The sequence below is a fragment of the Opisthorchis viverrini genome (assembly GCF_000715545.1).
Source record: "Opisthorchis viverrini unplaced genomic scaffold opera_v5_122, whole genome shotgun sequence".
Classification (NCBI taxonomy): Eukaryota; Metazoa; Platyhelminthes; class Trematoda; order Opisthorchiida; family Opisthorchiidae; genus Opisthorchis; species Opisthorchis viverrini.
This window is the reverse complement of record NW_008751780.1, coordinates 1190528-1206816: the sequence shown is the minus strand read 5'-3', so window position 1 is coordinate 1206816 and position 16289 is coordinate 1190528. Positions and strand designations below refer to the sequence as shown.

The following is a 16289-nucleotide window of genomic DNA, read 5'->3' as shown; positions in this document are numbered from 1 at the left end:
GCTCTTTTCGCCCAGCCCTGTGCTGAGTGGGAGCGACCGAGAGATGGACAGTGTATGACCTGGCAACGAAGTACGAAAACACTAGCCCGTGAACTTAGTCTGGTCAGCAACTCCCGGGCCCCTGAATGGTAACCCAGAAATTCAACTTAAAAATGGTTAATGACATTGGCAGAAATATCCTAGTCGCATAGTCCCTGGCGTTCCTGCATCAAAGCCATCGACTTCAGTGCATAGCTATCCAGTTCTCAAACTAACTAGATATGTCATCGCCTTCAAGGCTTGGCTGTACGTCCCACACTTTTCCATTTTCCAGTGATCGAAACTGTAGCAGCTGGAACCATTGTGCCTATGGTGCACAGCTTATGGCTGACAAACTGAATAGCTCCTTTCCCGGTCTCATCAGCGAAGTGTCCACGGACAACGCTGTATGTACGATTCAACTATATCAGCAACCGCCTCCAATGCGCAGGTAGCTACCACAACTATGGCGATTCCGATCTACAATCAGCTAGGGGGTAAGCAGACACAACATATGGTGTGTTGTGGACTTCAGCTTCTCCAGGCTATCTCAGACCTGGCCGAACAAACTGCGCAGAGGCGTCAATCACCGGGTATCCGATCAAGGAGAGACGCATCTTCTCGGTCGTCCAGTACAATATGCACTCCGGCATATCTAGCTGCAGCGGTTCTTGCATTACCAAAGGAGCCAAAACTAGAAACTGAAGGGGAGCGAGGGGTCAGTCAGTTCGATTACAGTACTTGCGTACTGTGTTCTTGTTTCTGAAAGACAGGGTATATCAGTGCGGATGGACTGCAACGTACGAGTAAGAGCCGAACGTTGTCCTGCTGGCTTCAGTGTGCGAACAGTAAAGGCAGCTAAGTAGACCGGCTTTCGGAGTTTAAAAGTAGATCTCGAAGTGTCTAGGACTGCCATTGAAGTCGGACGTACAAATGCTGGAGTTGAATGCGGTTCATGGTGAACAAAGCAATCAGTCGATGTGTTGGGACCGCGAATTGGGCATGCATACTTGGGTGGAGAAGGATAGAAGAGGGAACACTTGAAAGTCTATAGAGAGAGGTGTCGGCAGTAGCATATTTTCGCTTACCCGCCTTACTGTATGCAGCAAGTAAGGTGACTCGGCTGGTGACACGACGCGACGACCGATGTTGCATAAGATTATTGTTAGTTGTAGGTATCATGGTTGTACGTGAGCTGCAATACTGGGAGGGCTCCCAGTCCTAGACAGAAACGCGATTGGTCCTCGACCAAAACTTTTACCTAAAAAACCTGACCACCAGGCAGTAGTATTTGGCGAGAAACGCGCATTGCCATTTTTACAGCATAAGTCACGACACATGTTCGAATCCTCAGCCTAGAGAGCTAGGGGACTGTTTGTTCAGAATTCCAACCATTGACCAACGTGGAATGGGAGACTAACAGTATTGCATAGACACCATCCAGTATAGCTCAACAGGTCGCCGAGTCACATAAACCATCACACCACGATAAGGCCTCCAATAGAAAACGTTATTTAGTGCGGATGGATTAGAGCTTATCATGGTGCAACCGTCTGGTCAACTGAATATAGTACAGTCCTAGTCCGACATCGATAATCTCCCGTAACATCGAGAAACGCAGTTCCTTCGGTAGTTGGGCTAGGATTTCGAACATCAACAGCAACCCATCCGTGGTACCATATACGTACCAGCATGCCACATTTTGATTGGGTTTCTGGACGTACATTACTTCCCAGGTTGTGTACAACTGTTTACGTCAGCGTTAGCACACCGGAAAATAATCTGGTTGGATGCTTTTGTGACCAGAAACTCTTATTGTGTAATGCGATGTTTTAATGCTTAGGGCTAACCATGAGTTCGATGAAAGTCACGGAAATCTCTCTGGCATAGATTTATATTGTCACTCTCCCGGTGTAATTTTCTAACAGAATACGGACCCCATGCGAACTCAATAATATATTATTACAAAAAATCATAATATGTCCTAAATAAATAGGAGTGACCGAAAAATGCCAAGTTAGCAGAAAAGTTCTGAAAGGCACGTTATGCTTTCGGAAATTCATGACATTCAAACTTCAGCTCCTTTTCATTACCTAATCGTTCTTTGGGAGTGCGGATCTGATTTGGCTCTCTATCCGAAATTCTCGCATCCGTTTTCCGTAAAACTCTTCTTCAGTAAGCTCGCGAATCTCCTCTCTTCCACGACAGTCGGCCTCAAATTGTGCCAGCTGTTGCATAAAATTCCAAGTTGGTTGCATTGAAAGACAGACATCCCTCAGATGCCTCCAAGCATTCTTTGTTTTTGACGGAACGAAATAGGAAGTATACCAGCACGCAGACATAGTACATCTTTGTCAGATGATATAGTAACAAACCAAAGCAAAGGCATCTTCTATTTCCTAGGGATCGTCGAACTGATATTCAAATAGAGAGAACAAGCGCTGATTTATCTCCCAACCAGTGCAGATCATGTATGGATATAAACATGATAAGACGGGAGAAAGCGAAAATCAAAATAGAAGTGTTTTCTATGCAGTTCAAGGATTAATTGAAACACAACTATTTTGTTCGTGTCCGTTTGGTTGGTATATTTGACTGCTTCATTTCAGTTTTGTTGGCTAGCTCTGTCCTACAACACCAACGTGTAACCTACTTGCCTAAAAAACGCGCCACTTAATCCCAATATATAATTGTCCGCAAGAGTCTAAATCACTCAGCTAAGTGCAGCTTCGTCCTACAGGTCAATTTCGTTGTGAAAGACTATTGAAAAGGCAAGCCTTGTGGAAATAACCTTGGTCCGATCTTTTCGCTGGATTGTTAAAACTATTTCACCAGAAAAGGGTTACTTACCTGTAGGCTCATTCCGTTGTACTTGATTAGATAAGCGATCGCGAATGCCACGTTCCGACTGACACAACGCTCAGATATTAGTAACACTCGACTACCCTCGAAATGTTTCTTTTCTGGAAACCACAGTCATATCATCAAATGTGAAAAATGGAGCTGATAAAACTTCATAATTCATTGCTACTGCAGATAACAAAAAGACTGAAATCACGACTAAACGACTACTGCTAAAGAAGAAAACACTCAAAAATATTAACTGCACTTGAGGAAGACAAGTCCGCCTTATCAATATGCCGGCACCCAATCAACATTGCTGGGCTGGAATTACTTTACGTGGGCATGTGGTCACGTGATCGTGCGAGATCATATGGACTTACGGGAACAGGACCGAATGTCCTAGGTTGTTATCACCCAACAAAACATCGTAAAGTGATGTCGAAGTGATTATTTGTTTAGTCATGTGCTACTTTAGTTTATGTTCGCTTTGCTCATAAATATGGTTAGCGGCGACATACTACTGTGGGTAGGAGCCAGAACTCTTGATCAGCTTGGCACAATGGTACATCTGATGAAGCCTGACCTGAAAAACCGAAAAGAGCTCTCATTGTTTGATGACTGTATCCGGATACCAGTTTGATCCATAGCCCCCAAGACAAAGCTTTTAAGCTACGGTCATCAAAGTGTAAAGTATCGGGGACTATAGAACTGGCTGTATGGCAACGAAGCATTAGGGTAGAACACTCATGTAGTGTTATCGATGGTTCTGATGAAACTGAACTTTAGAAGATATCTTCAACATTATTTACTTGAAGCCATCGATGACTGACAAGTAAAGTGGCAGTATGTTGTACATAATAAGCTATAATAGTGCAATTTTTGTAGGCTTCTGGACCAGACGTAGTTGGGTTAAGACAGCACTATCTAACGAGATGAGTGAATTAGATAGGTGCCGTGTAATTATTTGGGGACTGGTGGTGTCTATCCAGCCCCCGTCGAGAGCGTCTGTTAATTATTAATTTGTTTCTCAATCAGACAATAGGTCAGCTCGAACATGCAGCGGCACATCATGTTAAGAGCATCATTTTTCAAACATATTAAATCCAACTTACTTAGAAAATCGCAGGCCTGATTGAGTATGGGTAAAATATTTGTAGCATCTCGACTAACGTTGAATGACAATTCGTCACTTCTTGGACAGCTTCCATAGCTAATTGCAAGTTTAAATGAGAAAACGCACATCTGCACATGTAATAAGTTAAACGAGGTAAAAATTACTGCTACTGCAACGACAGTTTGCTTTTTGATCCAACATTTTTTGAGAAAAATAACGTTATGAAATGGTATACATTTGAAAAGGTGCCTATGGCTGAATTTGAAATACTGGGTATCCCTTTGGACGACGACGTGGAGGTACGGAACAGACGTTGGTTGATGCCATGCTCTGGTCTGGCCGCTGTTTGTTCTTCATGAGCAGCAGGAATTTCGTATATTCTTGAAGCCGACTCATCCTTTTTTGGAACACAGTAAGTAAGTATCTAACGATTTCGCCCTTCTTGGGGCTCACCAGGTAGGCGCAATCCCAGGGTTTTCGCCAACCGTATGTTCTATTTGAATCCACATTCGACTCATCGGCAAATCAATTTGGTTTTCACGGGAGAGTCAACTGAATCCCCCATTTGTGATGTTCTTTTCTGCTGCGCAAAGATCTCTTTCGAGAAACTGCAGCATATTTTCATAAAGGGAGCTTCTCACAAGACTGCTGAAAACTTCCACAGCCCACGACCGGTTTTACCCTTCTTGGATGGAATCCTGTCAACACCTAACAAACTGGCAATTTCGCAGAAATTTACATCCTCCAACCCGGGTATAGTTCACTTCAGTGAATATTTGGATGCCGCTTTCCGTCTACAAGAAGTTCGTATCTATCTGTCACATTGAGAGCCGGACTATCACCTGCGGTTACGTCAAACAGTTTATACAATCGGCGGGAATAAGGTATACTAGAATTCTTCACAGTCTAGGTATAACAATCATGACTTGTGGAGAATGCTGTCCACTTATCCACAGCAAGATGGTTCAAAAACTGATATTCAGGTGTGAAACGGTTATCTCCGATGCAAAAGTGTATCGAACGGTCCTATAATAATGAAGAATGTCGGATTCTACTACTGATGCAAGACGCTAGGGACTTATACTTGAAGCATGAGAAATAGGATGCAGTTTACAGTGAAATAGCCTGTTCAAAGTACACACTGGACGAATATTCCCATAGCTTGACTTTATAGGACGTCAGTTATGGTTGGTAATCAACATCTATGGTAGTCTTGGGGAGAGTTCCAACCAGAACTTCCTAGTGAGCTTTGAGAAGGTGAAGGTTTTTACTAGGTTCCTCGCCTCACATTGAACTTTTTAAGAGTGGGCATGTTTAAAGTGATTTTGATTTCGAAGCAGAAGTGACCAGCTCCAGTACGATTATGATGACGATATATGCTTTACTATTATCACTTGAACAGTAAGTGCTTCATCAGCGCGCTTGTACGGTGCGCGGCCCGATATACAGAGGAAAGCTATTCATTTTACTACTTAAGGTAATATGAAGTGCCTGTTATTATCACTAGATTATTATTATTAGTTTCGCATACAATGGAAGACACACGGCCATATTACAGAAGTACGTAATTCTGAAGCCGAATTAATTGCTTGGCTTTGGCGTATATGCTGCTAAAAAGCTGGATACAAGATCAGTCGATTCCTGTTGATTAGCGGAAATTTATTATCACTGGGCAATCAAGATATTAGTTAGGACGACGTTAGCATCGGTGGTACCGGTGCTTCACTGTGGAATACCGTTAATGAATCACAACACGAGTTCTCCAAACTAAGTGTTTTCAAGTAAGGCCTGAAATCTTGTGTAACTTGTGTGGCCAACAGTTCAATTTATTATGCTTATCATAATCTCTCATGGATCCCTTGGACTGTATGGGGCCCTTCATTTCATCAGCGTGGAACGGCAAAACCGGCAGTTACTGAAAGCTCCACGACTGTACTGGGAGTTTTATCTGCTGTCTTCTGAAGGAACTTAGATACAACAAAAATTGCATTAATGAAACGCCCCTGGATGATTGCACTTGCGAAAAACGCATTTCATCTTACACATATGGTTAAATTGAACGTCAAACTATCTTACCCCGAACAGTGTTAAGCTGAGCATTCTACTATAAAAGGTAGTTGCGCTCAAATAAGTCGGTCACAAACAATATACAAAGTACTGTCCTAGCAAATAAAGGTAAGATTTACTTACATAGGGTCATGATCCAAATCGCTATTCACATGAGCTGTTATTTTCATTTCTCGGTGCATTTTATGGTTAATGGCTTCTGCTCGACAGGACAGATACAGGAAACCGGGTATCACTTCTAGAGGATACGTTGAGAATTGTTCAAGTTCCTGGTAGATGTAACAGAAGACAGAACAAGATAATGGCTATTCACCACTCAGAATATCTAGTGTAACAACATCTCCGTTGGTAGTTAAGGTTTTTTTCGCTGAACGCAGTATTCTACCATGGCTTGCCGAAAGTGAGTTCCTCGACTGATTTCTTTGTTATTACGGTTTTCAACTGTACGTCTGCTCTTACGTGCTTGTGTAATTCCCGTGGCTTCTTTTTGTGCATGCTGGTGAGTGTCATAGTCTTTACATACGTGATGTCAATGCAGTCAAGTAGACCGCCACCTTGAAGTGAACTTTGTTTCAAAAGATTTAGAGACCTGGCAGAGCCCGGCAGGAGCACAGTGCTCAAAGTAAAATAATATGTATAGCGGCGTTTACGCTAAGTTTTTACCCGCAAACAGTTAACACCGGCCCTCAACCTTTCAATGAGTTCGGGCTTGTCACCTTTAAATAAACGGACATAAGTTTCTTTTTCACACTGGTATCTGTAGCCATATTGCATTTTATACTCGGGATCTGATGCACATAAATGGAGCTGATAAATCTCTATCAGCAGAATGCCTTTTCCAGATGTCAAAGTCGGCTACATAAATAGCAGCCTGTATTACACAAGTCAAAGTTGAATACTGAAATCTAGAAGTCTTGTTAAACCACACTCTTTAAAGCGTCATGAGACAAACATTGTGAAAAAAGAGCCTTTTGGTTGAACTAACTACAAATCTTCGGCTTTGGTAAAAAGTGCCTTGGAGCCGATAAATGCTGATACATATGTAAGTAGTAACCTGTGATACCAGTTTCTTACTCCACTTTGACTGTTCTCAAGGCAAAAATACACTACACGAAAAGGGCAAAACACTAAAGATCCAGCCATGATGGAGTAAATTACGCATAAAGTGTTAAGTGGTTACCGTTATGACAGTTGTTTTTCCCAAACGTCAATGTTGTGCCGCATTTCTGAGGAGCATTTAAACTTCTCCAACCGATGTTAGCCTGCTTCGCTGACTTCCAAGCAGTTTTGGGTGCACTGCTTTTTCGTTTCTTTTAGAATCCCTCAGTATATCCAAAAACTTATAGACTTCCATCAAGAGAAATCCAAAGCAAATTACATTATTCGTGGGTATGACAGTGATGAAACTTGTTAGACCAACAAATCGGCACCACCATTAGCAGTAATGCTTCGGTGCCGCACGGACGAGTGAACGTATTTTAATAGCCGTGTGTAGGCCAAGGTTACTTGCCGAATCTTCTGTCGTCATAACTCCAAATGGATTGGAAAAGAAGTTATTTGACTGAGTTAATTTTGGAACTAATCCTAGCTTATTTACATGGCCGAGTGAGGTAGTAGACAAGTTTGTCTACCTGGTCAGCTCTATCAGTCCCGATGGTCTCGCCAGAGCTAATATTTTCATCCGGATTAGAAAGACCGGAGCAGCTTTTGTGAACCTGCGACACCTGTGGCGTAGGGGTGACATTAGCTTCTCTGTCAATGGTCAAGTTTACAATGCTTCGGTGCGCTCCATATTACTATATGTGCCAGAAACCTGGCCGCTGCGCGCCGATGACGTCAGAAGACTTTCAGTCATTGACCATCGATTTCTTCAGAGAATTGCTCGAGTATGGTTAGAACACCGGATCAGCAATGCTGAAGTACGTCGAATGGTATTCGGAAGAAATAACTCACCCTCAATAAATGAACTGATCACACTCCATGGGTTGCGCTGGCTTGGCCACGAGCTGCGTCTGCCAGTCGACCGATTTCCTCGAAGGGCTCATTTTGCACAACCACGTGAAAGAGAGCCAGAGGTGGTCAAACAGTGACCTGGCAGCGAATTGTTGAAGCCACTACCTGCAAACTCAGCTGCGCTGGTCATTGTCGTCTTCTTGGATGGGGACCCCGAGACCGGCAACATCAGTGATTAGAGACATTGTCAGACATGAGCCAGTCGCGCCCTCAATGGCGCTCATGTATCCAAGTCGTTGCTCCTTTTACAATTCCCCCATTTAACAGTCCACTGACGATGCTGTATCTACGCACTAATTTATCAGCTCCGGCCTCCAATGTGAAGCCACCTGCCCCACCTCCCAAAATCATCGATAAGCGAAACTGTGACAGCTACAACCACTGTACTGCAAGTACGCGGTTGTTACAGCTGACAACGATGATGATGCTATCAATCGGTTGGACTCAATATGAAATCAGCCTTTAAAGTGGAATCACTATTAAGTAATTTTTTCTAGGTATAGTTTGAAATGAGCCTTCACACGAAAAATGACGTAGACTGGATGGCTCTCCAACATTAATTAACCTTACAGTGTGTGACATAAAGCTTCTTTTTTCTGACAAATTTTAGTTTACTGTTTCAACCTGTAACTATATATCCGAAGGCTTACAAGCAACTGGCGATAGGGACAAGATCAGCTGAGACATCAGTTCACCATCGGTTGGTAATTCGCAAATTGCGGTATTATAAAGCCAGTTTCTACGTTTTTCCACATACTGGGCAAAAACGACAAAGCGTTTACACCGAGTGTCCAACTTAGCGGCGGGTTTTATTAAGTATTCTTGGGCTGGTACTCTAAAGAATCTAAATATTAATATGGGTGATCTGAAGGCTGTTTGATTCTCCGTTTAAATGATGAAAAATCTTGGATGTAATTGGAGACAAAAAACATTGGCTGAGCACAGCAATTTTAACTAAATATATCGTAGAATTACTTTTTGAACACCCTTATAACTGCGTTAGCGCCCAAATAAGCTTGCCATTTAAGCCTGAAGGAACATCACTTATAAGCTACGTGAATGTCTCATTTACTACACAGTCAGTTTGCTCTTCTCATGGTCATTCGAATGGGCGCAGTCCCCTGGCTGTGTTCTGTTTGGACTGTAAGAATATGCCCAGTGCACCCAACTACAAATCAATTTAGTTTTACCAAAATAGGCAGCTGAATCATAGGTGAAAATCTCTTTTATTGTATTCAGCTGAGTGTCAGGCATAAAGACCGCCCCATCCCGGATATCATGCAAACTGCAGCATGAAGTCATCTTCCTATACCACATTCAATTCACTTACGTCCACATTAAAAGAAGTGCACGTTAGTGTACTTCTTTGCTTATGAATATGAATGTGAATATGAATATATATATGAATATATGAATATATATATATGAATATATATATATATATATGAATATATCTGCTTTGATCGACAAATGTCCTAAGCAAGCTAATCACGCTGAAACAGTTTAAACATCTGTTGGTAACCTTTTTATTATGAAGGGATACCAATGGCTGGGTTACACCTAATTGCGCCCCACCTCTAATAGCTTAAGCTTGTGCTGTTACTCAAAGAATAATAATGCTCAAGGGGATGCAATTCGTGGCAGTGGGTTTCGACGGTGAAGAGGCCAACTTTGCCGAGATGCTCAGATCTCTGTGCTTATTCATACTTGCAAGACGTATGGCTTTTGTTAATTCAAATGAACCATGCTATATAGTACCCTCAATTCCGTGGCTTCAGATAACAAGGACTTTTACTTGTAGGTGGATAGGTGGGAACCTGCTAAGTTCAGATGCGGCTGGTAGCAAGTAACCTGCTGGAGGGCTTTCGATGAAAAGCCAGAAAGTATATTGGCAAACTCGATCGAGCTATAAGGAAACTGACAAGCTAACAGCTCACTGGACGTCGGAAGAATACGGATCAAGTGAATAAAGTCTCGAAGCATGAACGGAACTGATTCAAACCGAATTTTGCCAGTTGCTACCACAGTTGGAACAGTGTTCCAGTATGGTAAAAATTATGGTTTGATACGTTCAAATGGTCTGTACTTACGCGAGGAAGGTAAAGTACCTTCTGTGTTCGCAAGAACGGATAGAGCCTTGAGAACAGTTCATAGCCACCTGAAACAATGAGCATTTGTGTTCCAAGACGAAGTCAACCAACCCTGCAAAATTTTAACAAACTTTCTGCTTCCATTGGCATATAGAAACTTTGCGGCTTCTATGGCGTCACCTGAAAGTGCACATGGACCTAAACGACGTGGCTACTTGACTGATCAAGCGCTGTCGTGCATCCATCATATACAATCACGTTCCACCGGCATTCCAAATTTATTTCATACGGGAGAACAAAATTGTCTTTATTATCCTGAATTTTAGTTTCAAGCTAGCGTCGCTAACTTTTTTCAAGCGCTTCGCGAGCACAATATGTTCCTCATTGTAGTCTTCTTTTGTGCGAACATCTTTCCAGATAGTATCGTGAGTCAGTGACTTACCAAAGAGCACCATATAGTAAGGATTGCTGACAAATGCATTGTGCGAAAACTGGTTGATTATGTTATATAACTGTGTCGGCTGAATCAACCGAAGTTCGGGCATTTTGAATTTCCGCGCATTTCAACCTATGGCTACTGTACTCTGATAACGTGCACCCGTAGCAAATGATAGAGTTAAACATGTCAGCTTTGTGCCGCTGACATAAGTTATGGTCTAGCCCAGGTCCTCCCACTGTGGTTCTGGAATAATATCTGATTCTTTGTAGACCAAAGGGGCATCCGCTTAACACTATCCACTCCTGGTTTGATAAACCAGATCGATGTTTTGCCGGCGCTAAATATTCGCACAATGGATTTGAAATTTCGAACGCTATGACGGCTTCATGATGGAGTAAGGCAAAGTCACAACTGAGTCAGGAGTATCAGTCCAAACTTTTGAACCCCATTCAGTCAGCCCGGGGGTCTCAGCAATGCTGGGAACTAATTCCACCAGATTTTTCTCCAGGGACACTGCTTCAGTGGACAATAAAATTTGGTGTGTTGCAAAAATGTGACCGCAGATTAGGGTGGTTTTCGGTCTGAGAACACGCGCAACAAAACGCAACATATTCGCGAAAAAGGTTTACTCCATTTGTCAAAGTTTTGCAGCTAACAGAATTGTGCTGCTAAGGGGACCCGGTTTTGCCCAAGATAATTTTTATTCACTTCAGCCCATGGCTCGCGTTCGCCTAAAATGCCCAAGCATAAATAAGGTTAAGCACCAATTTTTGCTCTCTCATCACTGGATGGTGAGAACTTCATTAAAAATCATCTGCAAATGATTCGAGCATGGTCCCAAATGTAGCGTGGACTATGTTTGGGGAAGTCTTATTCCAGGTACCTGTGGCCTGTATCCGACAGGAGAAAAACGCTGTGTAATAAAAATGTTCTTTCGGTGAGAACGATGATCACTGGATCAGTGGTCAACATTTCACCAATAAAATCTTCCTCAGACAGGAAGTAAGTGAGAGTTCTTTTAGGAGTAGATTGCCAGAGCTCAGTGATCTCCAAATTGTCTCTTTGAAGTAAGCAAGTTGGGAAAAAGAAGACTGATCCAGTCATCAGTTGGAATGTTCAGCCGTTTCTCTCTAGCCATTTTCTCTCTCATCCCTTCCTTAACGGTGGTCAAGTTTTCTTGAGCTCTTTTTTCCTGCCCTAGCTCCTCCGGAGACAGGCGTGTCGCCGATAGAGCTCATTTTCCTGGCCAACTGGAGGGCGCGGATGTCAACCGTATATCAGTATTGTCTGTAGTCGGCTGTACGGAAGCACGATGAGCTGGCAACGCCATTGGCAGGTTCACTTCCCAGTCACCTCATTCGGCCGCCAGCCATTCCATGGCCGTTCGGTTTTTACGTTCGGTTAGACCATTTGTTTGCGGGTAATATTGTGCCGTCCTTTTCCGCCTAATGCCCAGCTTTTGCAAGCGATTCCTAAACTTTTCGCCCTCAAACCAAGGCCCCTGATTGGTTAGGTTCACTCTTGGCACTTAACGGTGTGCCACGATGTGATGCATTACCACTCCGCCGACCGCCGATTTGGCACGAGTGCTGCATCGACCCACCGTGACGGGTGCTCTGTCATCGTCACGATATATCGATTTCCGCTAGTCGTCAGCGGATCATAACTTGCCGATTTCTGGGACAGCTATGGGTTCCATGGGATGAGTCGACCCTGGCGTGTTCCTTTCATCAGTTGGTACCGCTTACAGGACACTACATAACCCATCACCTCACTTCTCATCCCTGGCCAGCGGACACTCTGCCGAAGTAACTTGTACGTCTTGGTGCACGATGTGTCTGTGTCATCTCAGGGCAGTCTATGACGAGCTTCCATGTCAAGACACGAGGTCCCGCGAGCAGCACAACATTCAACTTAGTTGCATTCCAGGAAATTATGCCAGCTTCACTCTGACTAAACCCATCAAAGCGATCCTGAAACGTTTTCGATTCCTTATCTCTCGCTCCGTTCTCAATACTACTTCCATCCGACAAGGTTGCTGCAACCTTACGTAACACAGGGTACTGCCGTTGGGGTTGCACCAATCTTCCGGGACCCAGTTTTACGATGAAACTTTTAGCCCCATTCATGATCCCGGGGCCCCATGTTTAGCCTCTGGTCTTCACAGCCAGTAAGCCGATTGTTTCTCCTTCCATGACACTTGCTCGCTCGTGGAGTCACACCCTTGCAACCAGAGTGCCCAGTGCGCAAGCTTTAGTTGAGCATCTCTGGAGGTCCTTATCTACTTCAAGTGCTTTCAACCTGTCTCAACACCCTACATTTATTCAAGCAGCTGTGTCCTTTACCTGTACAACGCCGGATACTGGCCCAACCTTCTTTCTTAGTGGTCGTTTACCTCTGTTCAGCGTTAGTCAGGATGGGACTGGTACGTCTGACAACTCCATTTCTCTGCTTTAGGTTTGTGTGACACCACGATCACCAGCCTCCGTTGCAGCAGTGAACATCCCTTCGACCCTGGGCAGTTTGAGGGTCAGTTGCTGATACAGCATCCGCACTTTGACATGCTCGAGAGCTTCACGTGCCTCCATGGTCCATTCGAATTTGCTGTTTTGCCCAATCAGGTCGTATATCGGAGCAGCGATCGTGTTGAAATCCTTGACAAACTGGCTTAGTATGTTGGTCGTCGCATACACCTCTTTGAATTGGGAACAGCACAAAACTCGATCTTTGCCAATTATTCTGGCAGTGAACTAACCTCTCCGTGACCCACTTTATGCCCAACGGTGTCACCGAACTCCGAGCTGTGTCTTGGCTTCATTTATCTTCAGTATAGCCTCCCGGATACGCTTCAATACGGCCTTCAGCTGAACTACATGTTGTGGTTCTGAATTGCTGTATAAAAGGATATCTTCTCCGTATACGACGACATTCTTGAGTCCCTTCGTTAAACGAAGCATCAAGCGCCGGAGTGTGAATGGTGCCTGAGATAAAACCAACGGCATCCGTCTACATTGATATTAGGTGTCCCCAACCGTGAACGCCCTTTTCTCCCGGTCCTCCGCCTTGAGGGATTGTTGCCAGTATCCGGAACGTAAGTCAAGCACCGTGAAATATCGGGAGTGCTGGAGGGAATCGAAAATCTCCGTAACCGAAGGCACAACGGTCAGTTAATTCAACCGCCGGAAATTCACGCAAAGCCTGTATTTTTCGTTCGCCCTCCTTACAAGCCAACCGGGAAGTTGTACTCACTATTGGGTTCTTCGAGTGTGTCGTTGTTCAACATCTCTAGGAATCTTTTATGGGCTTCCTCACGTAGATGAAGCGGCAATTGACGAGGGCCGTAAGGTTGAAAGCATTCAGACGAGAGGACTTCGTGTTCAATCCAAGGGCAGAAGCCAAACGGATCTTCCTCGCCAGTGAACAGTTCGGAATTCCCCTTAACCACTGACTGTACCGAAGGCTCGTTACAGGACGGAAACTTTCGGACATGCAGCTCATTCACTGTGCTTTGATAACCTTCAAGCTTGATTGCGCCATACCTTGTCGCAGCTTTCCCAGCATTATGTCAACCTCGGGATCCTTGCCCTTGAGAAAATCTGCCAGCAATATTGTCTGTTCTGTGTCTGTGCTGATCAAGAACACGCGCTGCACGGACTGGAAACCTAGGCGTGTCGAGTGCATTGACAATTCGTCAATCTTCGGTCGATATCCACCCACTGCTTTCACGATTAGCAAGCATGGTCTGCATTCAGCTTGGTTCCCCCTCCACCTCAGCGATACCCCTGCGCAGCGATACCCAGCACAGCTCCCTCTTCCCGTCTACCTCGATAGCGGCATGTATGGTAGCCCATGTCACTGAGTCAATTGCGATCCACCGGAGAAAAGAGGAGTAAACCAAAGTTTTATTATTTACAGGTGGTTGGGTACGGGGGCACTGACTCTCCCAAAGGTCGGACATGCCAAACTTGGATCCGCTCGATCGAGCGCACCTCTGCGGTTGCGTCTTAACGGCTGTAAGCTGTTCGGCGAGTTGGTAAGCTTTGTACTTTGGGTCATTCACTTTTGAATCCCTCCTGTTCTCCTGCGACTGACAAGTGGCCAGTGGCGTCTCAGCCAATCTCCGTGCCAGATGCACCAATGGCCTCATACTTAATTGGCTGTTGCCCTCGATAACAGCAAGTGGGCACGAAGCGCCGGCTACACACCTTCGACGAACTGGTCAGACGCAACTTCTGGCGCGAAACTCGGCCCAGTCTCGGTAAGGCCCGACCCAGCGACTGCTGCTGGCTGGAAAAGGACACCGTCAGGTCACCTACAGGTTCCATTCTGGCCATCCTGAACCACTTCGTAGACTCCTGGGGGTCGGCCGGTTAGTCGAACTCCGCTGCAAGAGCTTCATATGCGGCGGCCCAGTCCATCTTCCGAGGCCCGCTTCTGGCCGCAGCAATGGCCGCCTTCGCCCGGCCTCTAAGGAAGGTCTTCAGCGCCGCAAAATTACCCCGGTCAACTTCCAGTCTAGGAGCCGCCGCAACCTCTTCGAAGTCCTCCAGAAAGGCCTGTTATCCTCATCCTCAAGGGGTTGTGGCTATGGAATCCTATTCCTTGTCCTGGCACCGACACCAGATGAAACGAAGAGGGCCTTCGCTGAGGAGTAATTTGTTAGAAAAAACCAACGGAACAGTTACAGACTACTAGACAGGAAGCGAAATTCTCATGTACATCTTGTTTATAAAAACTGAATATCCGTGTTCTTCTCGAACGTGTTTTCCTGAATTACCATGGATACTCAAAGGATGTCACTCATATGAGAAAGAATGGTACAAAGCAGCTCCACGATTTCCGCAATAAATCTCACTTTTAAATAGAAATGAAGCAGATTAACGAGAAACATACTACTCGCATGCCCCATGCGTAGTAGCCAGCGTTACACCAGTATAGGTGCAGCATCATTTTCATTTTTGAATCGCAGTATTATTGGGCAACACAAGGATGGTTTGACTTTCGGAGTCGTCGAACTGTGCAGACGGTGTCAAGCATGTGACGTGCTGTAACGAGGGCAGAGTTTATGAGCTCCACCGGGATGGGATCGGGGGAATTGTACTCCACGATCTGGGACGGCACTCCATACAGTGAAAAATCTCAGAGGCAAGCGCGTTGATGGGGATCAGCGCTTTTTCAAGATTTGACGGATCACGTGTAGCTTCAGGAGTCAAAAGCTAAGCAGTTGGCTGCATTTCTTGGAAGGCGGCTTGTTGGATATCCATCTTTGGCACGCAGCCTCTGGGATTAACCAAATCTGTTTGAAACCGAGGTTCCTTCAAAAAAGAGAGGGAAGAGAGCTGCTGGATGGAAAAAGAAGGGATATATCGGTTAGTACTATCAAAAAGTCTGGTGTGACTCGGAGCGCTCCAGCATCCGCTTCTTTTGAAATAATGAGGGATGGATGGTGAGTATTGGGAGTTCAACAATCACTTTGAGGAAGATGGGAACGGTGGCAACATCTCAACTTATCAGTTGCAAGCAAACTTGGGATGCTTAACAGATAGGGGAGATCACAGTAAAGTCCGTTTACAAACGTGAGGACGAGTGCTGGGATTGGGTGACTGAGATAGAGGTCCCTAGGTGCTAACGTGGTTGAATATGATATGGTTTGGTGTTACAGCAAGGAAGTTAGAAGTGTTGTTTCTGCTGAGATATGGGACAA

At 44.7% G+C, this 16289-nt stretch overlaps 1 protein-coding gene across 1 annotated transcript; it reads right to left on the bottom strand.

Moving 5' to 3' along the window:
* Nucleotides 1–1908: 1908 nt before the first annotated feature.
* T265_06160 (hypothetical protein) lies at nucleotides 1909–10714 on the bottom strand (the record flags this gene model as incomplete). The annotated part of the gene is made up of 5 exons (XM_009171353.1): nucleotides 1909–2312; nucleotides 2869–2981; nucleotides 3975–4072; nucleotides 6167–6312; nucleotides 10147–10714. The coding sequence occupies 5 exons, from the start codon at nucleotides 10228–10230 to the stop codon at nucleotides 2112–2114; spliced, it is 642 nt and encodes a 213-aa protein (XP_009169617.1).
* Between the last annotated feature and the right edge of the window lie 5575 nt (nucleotides 10715–16289).